This window comes from Camelina sativa, chromosome 16 (genome assembly GCF_030686135.1).
Source record: "Camelina sativa cultivar CO46 ecotype springtype chromosome 16, ASM3068613v1".
In the NCBI taxonomy this organism is placed as follows: Eukaryota; Viridiplantae; Streptophyta; class Magnoliopsida; order Brassicales; family Brassicaceae; genus Camelina; species Camelina sativa.
The window spans coordinates 18,600,317-18,614,166 of NC_141895.1; the positions used below are offsets into that span (position 1 = coordinate 18,600,317).

The 13,850-nt window shown below is 37.9% G+C and overlaps 2 protein-coding genes across 2 annotated transcripts; one reads left to right on the plus strand and one right to left on the minus strand.

Moving 5' to 3' along the window:
• The first annotated feature begins 771 nt into the window (after positions 1-771).
• LOC104750657 (glycosyltransferase BC10-like) lies at positions 772-3,542 on the plus strand. The gene is made up of 2 exons (XM_019238320.2): positions 772-1,543; positions 2,774-3,542. The coding sequence occupies exons 1-2, from the start codon at positions 938-940 to the stop codon at positions 3,416-3,418; spliced, it is 1,251 nt and encodes a 416-aa protein (XP_019093865.2). The 5' UTR covers positions 772-937; the 3' UTR covers positions 3,419-3,542.
• A 910-nt stretch (positions 3,543-4,452) lies between these two features.
• Positions 4,453-7,518, minus strand: LOC104750658 (putative leucine-rich repeat receptor-like protein kinase At1g68400). Its single transcript, XM_010472487.3, has 2 exons — positions 5,808-7,518; positions 4,453-5,312 (listed from the first exon to the last, which is right to left on the minus strand). The coding sequence occupies exons 1-2, from the start codon at positions 7,162-7,164 to the stop codon at positions 4,648-4,650; spliced, it is 2,022 nt and encodes a 673-aa protein (XP_010470789.1). The 5' UTR covers positions 7,165-7,518; the 3' UTR covers positions 4,453-4,647.
• Between the last annotated feature and the right edge of the window lie 6,332 nt (positions 7,519-13,850).

Genomic DNA, 13,850 nt, shown 5'->3' on the forward strand with positions numbered 1-13,850 from the left:
TGTTCTCCACTCGAACAAATTCATTGTGTGAATTTTAGATTCAACAAGTCAGAAAACCTCATATATAATTCTTAAACTAGTAAACAACACACAGTTTGACTTGAAAATTTTAAACGTGTTGAAATGTTACTAAATAAATGGAAGAAAAAAAAAAGGTTAACGTATTCATGTTTTATCTTTATGTTTTCCGGCTTTATTTCCCTAAACTTATTTGAACTGGCGGATTTGCATTTATTTCCATTAAATTTTGTAAGCATATTTTTTCACGCAACATATATTGACGTTTTTCCTTTTCTTTGTTTTTGTCAATTACATATTTAATGATTTTGATTTTAGAATCCATTTAAAGAAAAGTCATGAGTCATACGATAAGTTCTATTTTTCATATTAAATGTCTTTTGATTTATATTGGGATAGTGAATTTATGTCGTTATTGTTAATTAACATATAATTTGTATGTTCAAAAGTTGTAAGGATATTTATTAGCTAATCAAATTAGATAGTCACTAAACTCCAGCTATTCAGTTCTACTAATTAACCAATTTTGGAAAATTCAAGAGAAATCGCCATCAATTATGCATGAAAAGCTGCCAAATTCAGTTTCCTATATATTTGTTTTTTTTGGTAGAACAGATTCAATTTCCTTTTTGATTCCACTGTTACCATTTACATCTTATATAAAGTTCTTTCTTTTTTTCGACGACAAGAAAATTCCATGGTTTCAACCCCAAAATTTTATATTTTGACCCTAAAGAAAAAAAGAGAGAACTCAACAGAATGAATTATAAATGGAATTGTCTCCACTTGTAAAAGCGGTATCGTATCTCTTGCCCTTAAAGCAAAGAACTTGTCTCTCCTTCTCCATTCACTCCTCTATTGGAACATCAACACAAGCACACAATTCTCTCTGCCTCTCTCTCTCTCTCTCTCTCTCTCGATGAAGAACCAAAAGGATCAAAACTCATCATTGCCATCTTCATCACCATCTCTAACAGCAAAGCTTCTCAATGCTCAATACCATCACTTCCTCAATCTCCTTTCGTATTCCCTTATCCTCTGTAGTGGCATAATCATTGGCATACTTCTGCATTCATCTCTACAAGACTTCTCTTCTACGTCTTCACTCAGCATCCAACGCATCTCTCAGCTCTTCGTCGTCTCCTCTCTTCCTCTTCCTCCTCCTTCCCCTCCTCCTCCTTCTCCCCCTTCTCCTCCCCCACCTTCTCCTCCTTCTGATGAGCCCGAGCACGATGGGCTTGAACACTTTATTAAACCACCAGAGAAGCTTATGCATGACATGGAAGACGAAGAGCTTCTGTGGAGAGCTTCAATGGAGCCTAAGATCAAGAGTTACCCTTTTCCTCGAACACCAAAGGTTGCTTTCATGTTCATGACAAAGGGTCATTTGCCTCTTGCTCGTTTATGGGAGAGGTTCTTTCGTGGGCATGAAGGTCATTTTAGCATCTACGTTCACTCCTATCCTTCTTACAACCAGTCCGATCCCGAAAATTCCGTCTTCCATGGCCGCCACATTCCAAGCAAGGTCAGCTTCCTATACAAACTCCAATATTTGTTTTTCCTTTATAATTTTCATTTTTTGGTGAAATTACGTTGGAGACGAAATTGACGAAAAATATATAATTTTGTGACTTTAGTAGTCCTACGAAATATCAAAATGATTTTTTTTTCCTAACAAGTAACAATATTAGAAATTAAAGAAATGCCAAAATAAATATAATTGGCATCTTCTAATTTTCGAGAACTTTGTGCTCTTGTTGTAAACATGCTCTGAGTGTGGTTGAGTAATAATCAATCAAAAATCTCATACTAAAAAGAATATAAATCATAATAATAAATGTGGAGGGGGTCAAGAGAATGTGAATTACCTTGCACAATACGGTTTGCTTTTTGCTAAATAAATTATAATACCTTTCATTTAGCAATTGTTCGTGGTCCGTCGGTGCCAGTGTTAACATGTATTATAATACAGTAAATTGCATGGTTTCATTTATTTATTTTGGTTAATTATTGCATGGTTTTCTCATTCGTTAGCATATCGTTTTGCCGACAAGTAGTAGATGCACATACGCATGTACCCGTAAGAAAAAGAAAAAAAAAACAGATGTGTCACAAATTTAGTCTTTTAAAGCAAATACCTTTTATTAGTGCTTGATTTAAAATTTAGCTGGCACAAATTTAGCCTTAATCATTTCCCTGACTTTCTCAAATTGAGATTCGTCAATCTTCTCTTATTATGTGACTTTTGTTGACGACGGCAATTTGCCTCTTTTGGAACTTCTTAATAAGGAAATATCTACGAAAGGTTGGTGGTTAACAATTTAGACTTTTTAATCATATTCAATAGACGGCAACTCCTTTTTTTTTTGGGTAATTAGGTAGGTAGCCAAAATTGGGAATGTACTCGAGTATTTGATCGAGAAGTGAATATGTAATTCATTTCACTAGTCGATTTTATGGTTAATATGAAAAGTATAAATAAATTATCTAAGCATTCAATACCCAAAAACTCGGGTCAAAGAAGAATTGTAACCGATCTTTCTTTTGTAGTCAAATTAAGTTTGATCTTAATACAAAACATGGCGTCATCATATCTATTTAAATTAACTTTGTACTTTTATGAGAATCATTGCAACGAGTAACGTTATTTTTTGGCTCTATATCAGTATATGGTTTAAAATGCTACATACTCGGTTTTGAATATTATTTGCTTAAAAGTGGGTTTCTAATTTTTTTTATTTTTTTGATAACGCAGAGAGTGGATTGGGGATATGTGAATATGGTGGAGGCAGAACAAAGATTACTAGCAAATGCTTTATTAGACCTATCAAACGAACGATTCGTACTTCTTTCCGAATCATGCATCCCTCTTTTTAACTTCACCACCGTGTACTCTTACCTCATTAACTCAACTCAAACTCACGTTGAGTCCTACGACCAACTTGGTGGCGTTGGACGTGGCCGATACAGCCCACTGATGCAGCCACATGTTCAGTTACACCACTGGCGCAAAGGCTCCCAGTGGTTCGAGATGGACCGTGCCATGGCCCTTGAGATCATCTCCGACAGAATCTATTGGCCTCTCTTTTACAGTTTTTGTCACCACGGTTGCTACGCCGACGAGCATTACATCCCGACACTCCTAAACATCAAATCGAGCCTGAAACGACGCAACTCTAACCGGACTCTCACGTGGGTCGACTGGTCGAAAGGTGGCCCACACCCGAACCGGTTTATTAGACATGAGGTAACTGCGGAGTTCATGGAGAACCTTAGGAGTGGTGGTCAGTGTCTTTACAATGGAGAAGAGACGAATGTTTGTTACTTATTTGCTCGCAAGTTCTTGCCTACTGCTCTAGACCGGTTGCTCAGGCTCTCACGTACTGTTTTATATTTCTGATTTTTTTTTTTTGGGCAAAATATTTCTGATTATAATTTTTTCTTTTCACATTTTTTTATTTTTCATCTTAATATTGTGTAATCTTTTGATTATTCGTAAATGAGGAGTATTTTATTTTGGGTGATATTCATCTACACATTCCATTTAACTTTTCTTTTTAATTAATTCCGTAAAATCAGCCGATAAAAACAAGCTTCAACGACTACATATGGTAGATATTTTATGTTTATTTAGTTGACTATCGTGTAACTCTATTACTATGGATGCTATATAGAAGGCGACAATGTTACATACTGATACTACGCAATAACATGCGCACATGCTTGCCACATAACTCTATAAAGTCATTCCTAGTTTCTATCGTCCGGAGAAATTAGTCAGAATAATGGACCGGACTTTAAGGCATCTCTAGTGGGCGTTCCCTTTCATTCAGGCCCCGGCTTTCTAGAGTAAGCACATCCTTACCTAGACTAGGGTGATGATTGGTGCCGATGATAGTTGAAAGATAGAATAGTGAAAATATATAAAATAGTGAAACGTTTTACTTGGATAATGTTTTTACAGATCAAATTACGAAACGAATAGTGAAACGTTTTACTTTGTAGATTAATATTTTTTATTGTGGCTCTTTTTAGTTGTGTAACATATATAGCAAAAGAAAATTCTCAAAACGTTTAAATGTAAATTGATCTTTTTTTTTTTTTTTTTAATTCAACTCAAAAAGGGAGATTGCAACATTTCCAAAGATTACAATACTTCTAATTTTAGTCCCAAATAACCCATATATGGAGGTTTGGGATAGTCTCGGATGTATTAACATGATCACGACTCCTAGAAATCCTTGTGAATAAGCGAAAACATTATAGTCTTTGAGCATCATAGGGTCTTTGTAAGACACCACATCAGTGTTTCAAGTAAAAACTTAAAATCATATAACTATATAATAGATAAACTGTGTTCCACATGGTAACTAATTTTTTCGTTCCGATTGGTATATACTCAAGGCACGGTAACAGTTAGATATAACGAGAGCGTTTGAAACGAGACTATCAGAATAGCATTCAAAATTTAATTTACCCCTAATCCAAAAACACTAGAGAGACTCACATAATTATCGTATTACAAACTAAAACCAAACGAACAAAAACCAAAGCCTACTACTCTAGAAGAATGACAAAAGTTGAGATTCTAGGCACGTGATTTACATTTTTTGTAGTAAACAAATCTTACTACTGACTAGTAGTCCCACCGCACGTGTCCTCGGACAAGCATGGCGAGTCCACCGCAGAATTGATCCCATCGTTTCCCGGCGAGGCCTCAGAGCCACCACCACGTATGTCCTCTATCAACTTCACAACATGACCCATCTTCGGACGGTGATCAGCAGCAACAGCGGTGCATGCCATAGCAATCTGCAACAACCCCACCATCTCTTCCTCTATATCCTTATACCTCATCAGCTCCAAATCAAACACTTCAGCCGTCCACTCCTCTCTCACAACCGATTGAACCCATCTCGGTAAATCCACCGCACCGCCCGAGTGACAAGTTTCAACCATATTAGGACATTTTCCGGTGAGAATCTCTAAAAGAAGCACTCCAAATGAGTAAACATCGGATTTCTGAGTGTGTTTTCGGCCATCCATCAGCTCCGGTGCACGGTAGCCGTTAGATTTAGCAACTGTTTGCAATGGCGCGAACATAGATAGCCCGAAATCAGAAACACGAGCATTGCCTGATCTGTCGAGTAGGACATTGGTGGATTTGATATCACCGTGTGTAAGCTTCATGTTTTTACACGAACCGTGGATGAAAGCTAAGCCACGTGCCGAACCAGCCGCGATCTTAAGGCGCGTAGTCCACTCCAATGGACTCCGACCCGGTCCACGGTTTCCTGTCCAACAACCCAAGCAAACACCAACATTACAAATTTGCCACTTACCTCAAAAAATGTAATTAGAGTTACAAAAAACCACAACGAATAAAAGTCATAAACAAATGGTTAGGTAAGGACAAAACACAAGAAACTAAACAAACACGATAAAGGTTTCCCATAAAGATCGATTTAAATGAGACAGATCATAACTTTATTTGTCCAACTTGTCGCCCAGTGGTACTGTCTATCTATCCAAAACAGACTTAAATTCACATTATCTACATTAGTAATAACAAATATGCCTCATGAAAACGATTTTTCAACCAACAGAAACATGATATCTCATTCTCACTAACTCCAAAAAGTTTTTAACCCTACTACTACAATGACTCTTGGCGTTACACTAATGTCATTTCCTTCTATGTACCATGACTTAGGAATCACCTGTTTTGACCCGACCAAATTCACAACTAACTAGTAAGAGAAAGGAATCTAAAAGAAACGACGACGTACCATGGAGAAGCCAGAAGAGACTACCATTAGGCATGTACTCGTAGACAAGAAGCTTCTCTTCTCTAGCAAAGTAATAAGCTTTTAAGCTCACAAGATTAGTATGACGAAGCCTTCCTAAAACCTCCATCTGTTGCTCAAACTCTTTCTTTCCAGCCACCGTCACGGCGTCTTTAAGCCGCTTCACAGCAACCTCATTACCGTCTTCAAGCACCGCCTTGTACGCCGTCCCGAATCCTCCTTTACCTAACATCTCAGCCGATGCTCTGAGAAGATCTTCAAGCTCAAAACGTCTAGTTCCTTCGAAAAATACCATTTTACCCTTGTCTTGTTGATTCTGGTTGTTATTGTTGTTGTTCTGAGCCGATGTTGGGTAAGGACTTGATGAGTAGAGTATCTTCTCACCTTCAAGAACCTTTGAGTGCTTCTTCTTGTTCACTGAGTATTGTTTCCAGAAACAGTAGTAGAGAAGAAGAGAGACGAAGCTTAAGATAATGAAGTCTCCGAGGATGATAGCTACGAGTGAGACAGTACTGATTCTTGATGTGTTGCTTTTGTTGTTGTCGCCGCCGGAGTGAATTGAGGTTGGAGATGAAGGTACGGTTTCAGGGTTGTTTAAAGGTGAAGCCTTTGCTCCATCGGGTCGACCCGGTTTAGTCGGGTCGCTTGAGAGTTTTGTGCATTTCGGTAATGGAGCTCCACAGAGAGATGGGTTTTGTGTAAAGACAGATTCAGGGAATTGGGACAATGAGTTTGGTATCTGACCGTTGAAGTTGTTGCCGGAGACGTTGAAGTCTTGTAAATCGGAGAGGATGATGTTTGGTATCTGACCGGAGAACCGGTTTGATTCTAACCGGAGAGTGAGGAGATGGGTTAACTCGGTTAAATCCGGTGGAATCTGGCCGGAGAAGTTGTTGAAAGAGAGATCAAGACGGTAGAGACGAGTGAGTGAAGTGACTGAAGTTGGGAAGTCACCGGAGAAGTGGTTGTGTGATAAAAAGAGAAGCTTTAAAGCTGTGAGGTTGGAGAGGTTTGGGATTGGACCTGAGAGGTTGTTACGTTTGAGACTGAGTACTCTGAGTGAAGTGAGCGAGGTGAGTGATGAGATTGACCCGGTGAGTCCGATGTCTTCGAGGATGAGTCGTGTGACTCGGTCGCGGTCGCAGGTGACTCCAGTCCATTGGCATGGGTTTGTTGTTGTTGTGTTCCATGAGTTGAGTTTTCCGGTGGAATCAGCGGTGAGTTTGAAGTTCAAGAGAGCTTCTGAATCGGAGCTTGAAGAAGATGAGGAGAGGATACAGAGATGGAGAAGTAGAAGAGAGAGAAGCAAACGCTTATTGAAGAGAGAGCTTTTGGCCATTGTTGTGCAGAGAGAGAATAGAAACGAGCGTTGAGGACTTCAAGACAGAACACAACAACAATGGGGGAAAGTGGTATAGGTTCGTCATTAACGCAAACAGTAACGTAAACTTAACCTGAAATGACTAATATACCCTTTTCTGATATTTACTGTATCTGATGAAACGTGGACCGTACGATCTGATTCAGATTTGACTAAGGGGTTTATATATGAGTCAAAGGGTTTTGAGTTTTTTCCCCGTAACGGTAAAGTAATAAATTGGTGGGTTTTGCTCACACGCGTGAGTATGATTCTCACGTGTTAAACTTAAACTCTCTTCCATGTGAAGAAGATTAATGCTATCATAATTACTTTCTAAAACCAAGAATTAAATTCTCTGTCAATCAAATCTTACAAATTCCCAAAAACTCAGTTCTTTATAATATTTGCCTTATTTAGGGACCATCTGGTAAATAAAGAGAAATGTGTGGGGCTTTCCTTTTTGTGATTGTTGTTGATTTATCGGTGCAGAAGCTGAGTGAGCTTTTTTCGACTTTTTTCATAATAAAATCAGAAGAAGCTGAGCTTTTTCTGCTTTCAACAATGTATTTGCTTGTTTCATGCAAAAAATGTTCCCCATTCAAAACACCATTACTGTCAAGTTTAATGTTTATATTCAATTTAGTAAATGACTTCTTTTTTGTTTGTTCACTAATAAATGACTAAAATGTAGAATGAGTATGTAAAGTCCCATGATTTCATGAAAATTAATTATTTCAATATATAATGAATAGATATGTAAAGTCCCATGATTCCGTGACAAAACTTTTAATTTATTTCAAAATATGTTTTGGAAAGAAAGAAAAGGAAAAAAAAAAAACAAAGCAATTGGAATAATCTTTTGGCTTTTTTTTTCTTTCCAAAAACATAAGTTGATTGAGTAATAAGTAAAGAGAAGTAAAATATGCCAAAAGGAGAACAACATAGAGCGTGTAATGCTTTGAAGTTTGAAGGTACAATTATATTTGAATCATACCAATCTCGTGGCTTCCCTAGGCTCTACATGATGACCATCCTTACGCATTGATGGACACATCCCAAAACATTAATTACACACAAAGGATTACAAAGGCTCCTAAGACTCCTAGAGCAATCCCATTACACATAAGTGTCTCTATTTTTTAATATATTAAAAATAATACAAATCTCTTCACATATTTGTTTTTTATTTTTGTCATTCCATTAGTCATTCTTGGGTGTCTAACTTTTTTTATTAAAAATATATTCTGCAAATAAAACAGAACCAAAAATAAAACACAACCTACAAATAAAACAGAACCAAAAATTAAACAGAACCTGCAAATAAAACAGAACCAAAAATTAAACAGAACCTATCATGCAAATAAACAGCCACACAATACAAATAATGGTTTTGTGTCGTACGCTGTATAAGATTAGTCACTACTCATGTGCTTGTTCTGTTTTCGACTTGTATGATTGTGTCTTGTTTTCGACTCACGATTAAACACAAACTTTGTTTGAAAACGATACAAACTTTGATTAGAAACGCAACATACATTGTTTTCGACTCATGATTAAACACAATGTATGTTGAAGACACAAAAGCCAGTTGTAGATAGGAGAGTGAAACACCTTAGGAAGTTGATGGTCACCAAGTGGAGGACTGAGTTGCAGAGAACAAATCAGCAAAAGCTCTCACCGGTGCCAAATCCTGCAGTTTGCAAAACTCTTTTCACCATCTTTCTTATACATGGCGGTGATTGTGTTGGTTTCTCGTTTTAATGAGCCAAGCCTTGATTCTTATACTGCTTCTTCAGGGTTTTTGAGGCTTCGACAATGACACAACAACTTCTAACACCAACGGCAGCCTTGATTCTATTTGGTGTTTCCAACTAAAACCACTTAGAGATACACAAGAGAGAAAATGGAACTTAATCCCAATAATAGTAACATGACTAACACCAAACCGGAACAAAGTTATCTCAGCTGATAATATCAAGTAAATAAGCAAACTCCTCATTGAGTTAACTATATCACAAAAACCAACAGATCAAATGCCCTCAATCAGTATACAATGAATTCGAACTCAATTGTCACAAATGAACTTGTAAAAAACCATTACCAGATCATAAATACAAAAACACAAACCAGAGCATCATATTTTTAACTACCAAATCAAAATTCAAACTAAAATCCAGATCAACAATTATCACCAAAGGGGAAACAAACCAAAAAAATGAAAGCTTACCAGCAGAAGAACCCACGAGAAGGATCCTATGAGCACCAACATTCTCACAAAGCCACCGACAAACAGCAACCACATCCCTGACTTCGATTGGCTCGAGAATCCATGGAGTAGAATTGTTCTTGCCAACACCTCCAGGAAAGATGAGCGGAGGAGCTCCACAGATGAATTGCCAATAAACAAAAGAAGAAGAAGAAGCAGAGGCAAAGGGAATAAGGATACAAGTAGCAAAACAAACCACAACGACAAAATCACAAAACCCAAAGAAAATTCCGGAATTCAACAAAAGAGCTCTGACCAAATCGATGAGTCCTCTTCTATACAACAAGTTCTGCATTCAATTTTAAAAAAAAAGGATCAAAACTTTCGGATTGAAGTCGTAGAAAATAAAAAGAGAAAAGTAGAACACTTGGATCGAATCGAAGAAGAAGACGACGAGGCGAGATTTATTGTTTCTGGAAACCGATCGTTTTGATTTCGTGTTTTTTTGTTTTGATTTTGTCGAAATAGAATGAGAAGAAAAGAAAGAAACGATTTTTTTTTTTTTTTTTAAAAAAGAAAAAAAAAACAATACTTGACCAATAACCTGATGACACGTATGGGGTCTCTGAGTATGTAAAAGGGTCTGGACAGAGATCTGTGTCTCACAAAATATGGGATTAAAACTTTTATTTGTTGTTGTTATATTATTAAACAAATAAAAGACATCCCCATGGGATGTGCAATGGCCATGCTCTTACACTCAAACTTACTCACTCCAGCTTGAATGAAACTCTTCACCAAGCCTTAGTATTTATATTACAAGTCTTAGGGAATATTACATAGAATATTCCTTAAGATATTTTTATGATTTATTTTACAACCTTCCATTTATTCAACTCTCTACTTTATTTTATAACCCTCCATTTATTCAACTCTCTCATAACCATATACTTCACTATCATATATCACACACTTATTATTTATTCCCCTGTCTCCAAAAGAGAGGCGACGTTTATCTTATCTGTTGTCGTCTTCTTCACTGTCTGAGGCGACTTCTGTGACGTAGATCTTTTGGCCTAGAATGTATCGCTTTATCTTGTATTTTTTCCCTTCAACTCTGTAGACCGGATGATCTGGATTTGATTGTGGCCATGCGTATTGATCATGAAAGCCTGCTAACACTTGTCGTATTTTTTCAGCGAATCCTAGCGGGTAGACGTGTCTGTTGTGCCAGTGTGCTGTGTGAGGACAAAGAAGATTAGGGTCAACTTCAGATTCATTAAATCCATTCAATAATGCAATTTTCTTTGCGCGTTGGTGGAAGTTTCCCGAGGCAAAAGCATCATTATTGTAGCTTGTCTCAATGTTCGCATCATATTTCTTTAGGATAATGATTTCCCCGTCTTGTTCTTCTTGGATTGTAGTGATCCTGAACGTGACAAGTATATCTAACTCATGCTGTGCACGAACATGTTCTTGCCACCAGGTAACATCATGGAATAATATGAGCCACTTGTATAGTAATTTGTAATGCGCCTTTCGTCTAGTCAATATGAATTTCGCCAAGTACTGGAGCAGTTGACTTTTGTGGATGAGGACTGCAATAATGTAAAGATCTGCCATGTACCAAAGTAGGAGGTATGCTTCTATAGGAAACCGGCCATAATGAGTAGGGTTTATATGGATGGTGGTAAGGAAGGGATAGGGCGGGTGGTAAGGGAGGCCAAGAAGTGGACCCTGATCAAGACCATACCGGTGTATATAAAGCTTTAGGAAACCATGCAGTGTCTCAATCCCTCTGTAGATCAATACATTGTCGAGTAACGATTCTCTTATTCCATGCGGCATATCGGCAATCTTTTTCCGCAGGTTATCTTCTGTTGGATTGTCTGGACTGAGGGTGTATATCATGGGTACTATTGTCGAGATTTGACGGTGAGTTCTTGAAAGAAAATTTGGGAGGAAGTTGTCTTTTCATTTGATGTGTTTAACATCGAATTTCCACTGGGAAAACCAACTTGCCCACCTGAGTTTGAACTGAATCATTTTTGAAAAGGATGACATGTCCATCTCGATGAGGAAATGTTGGCCCACCAAATGAAACTCAAATTTTTCTATTTTTCTTTTGACAACGAGTATCTCCTTGTAAGTAGAATGATAGTGTTTTTCGCTATCTTTGAGGACTCCACTTTTATAGCCACATATATGTCTTTTCCCCTTCTCGTCTTCTTCTAAGAGTATTGCTCCCTAATAGCAATCACTTGCGTCTGTCTGCAGAATTCTTTTTCCTTTTGCTGGGATTTTTAGTGCTGGTAAGGTTGTGGAAATTTTCTTCAATTCTTTTACTGCTTCTATGCATTTCTGGCTCCAAGGAGGGGCATCTTTCTTGAGTTGAGCAGAGAGAACCGATCTGTGTTTTGCAAGACCATGAATGAAATCCGACATATAATTGACAATCCCCAGAAACTGTTGGACTTTCTTGAAAGATAGTCGTTCATCTGGAAACTCATTGAGTTGGGTGGCAATGTGAGGTTGGAGGTAGTATTATCCCTTGGATATGTGCATTCCCAGAAAATCAATCTCCGTTTCTCCGATCACCATCTTCTTTTCTGATAGCATAATACCGTATTTTTGTACGATACTGTGGAACTTTGCCAATAATGAAGTGTGGGAATCTATGTCTGACGAGAATAGTAGAATATCGTCGATATACACCAGCGCATTTGGGAGGATAGGCTCGAATATCTTGATCATAGCTTTTTGGAATAATGAAGGAGCTACCTTTAGTCCAAAAGGCATGACTTTCCAGTGGTAATGACGATCTGGTACACAAAATCCCGTCTTTGGTCTGTCCTCTGGTTTGATTCCAAGCTGCCAAAATCCTGCTTTTAAGTCAAACTTGAAGAAGATTTGTGCTTGCAGGAGTTTTTGGAATAACACTTCTCTCTTTTGCAAAGGAAACTTGTCATCGGCAAGGAAATGGTTGAGTGGTTGATAGTTGATGACTAATATGAGTTTTCCTCGCACCTGTTCAGCCCGTTTGTTGACGTAGAATGCTTCGCATGCCCAAGGTGAAGTGGTCTTCTCAATGAGGTCTTCTTTCTGGAGTTGGTCAATCTCTTCGAGTGCAAGATTGTAGTGATCTGGGTTCATTCTTAGGTGACTTGCTTTAGTTGGGTTGATATCCTCATTCTTCTTGAAGGGTAAGGATATGAAGAAATCTGGATTCTTCCATAAAGGAGATGAGCATTTTGTGAGAAATTCCGAATGAGATGTGGCGCAAGACGTCTTTGCAATTTCTTCCTTTATGGGATTAAGCATCTCCATAGGGTATAGATGAGACACCGTTGTCCAAGGTAGCAACTGATTTTTGTGTTTGAGACCTTTTGGGTGCCACAAAACTCTCCGAAGACTATGAAGGATGTCAAATCCAAGTATAAAGTCCTTTCCAGGGAGTTCAGAACCATATACTTTGGATTTAATCATGTATCCGGGCAAAAGTTGGATGTAAATTGGCTTGCTGATAAGAGAGATATGAAATATCTGGCCGTTGGCTGCTTTGAAAGCGACTGAACATGAATTCCAATGTGAGGCTGGGGGAGGTCTGGTTTGATGATGGATGAAGCAGCTCCAGTGTCAAAATAGGCAATGACCGGTATTGGTTTATCATACTTGTTTGGGAAGATGTAGATCTTGGCATTTGGAGATGGTTGGGTTAGATACACCAATTCTTCTTGATGTGATTGCTCTACTTTGCAGAAATCGAATGTGTAGAGGTCAAACAACATGAATTGGTCTTCTATATCGCTTTCATCTCCAGTATCCTCTTCTGAAGATTCATCTTCTAATTCCATACCCATTGAAAGAACTGTATCATCAGTTGGTTCATCATCAAGGGAAAAGATGGATTCAATATCTGAGTCGTCAATATCTTCAACTTGTGCCAAGTAGCCAAGGAGGTTGTCTCTCTTCTTCTTGTTAGGACACTATTTCGCATAATGTCCCTTCTTCTTGCAGATGTAACATCTGTCTGATTTTTTGAAACCTCTTTGAGTTTTCTTCCTGAAGAATTTCCATTTCTTTCTAGAAGATAGCTTTGGATATTTCTTCTGCCACTTGCTTCTATAGCTCTTTTCTTTTCCATGACTTGTAGAACAATGGCATCTCTTGTCTCTGCATTTGATATTGAGTTATGGTCGATCACATGCTTTTCCTAGAAGCTTTCCTAGTTCTTGAAGTTGTTTGAAAAACTTTTGGTGGTTGCATAGCTTTTCAAGGGCTGCCAGAGAAATTTGATATATTTCTCCAAGTGAAACTTGGTTGAGAGACATATTCTTGAGAAACAATATCTTTGACGTTTCATTTCCAAGTGGTTCTGGAAGTGAATTCAGGTACGCCTGCTTGAGGTTGACGTCATCTATCCCATTTAGGGCATAGAATCTCTTTGACATTCGCTCAT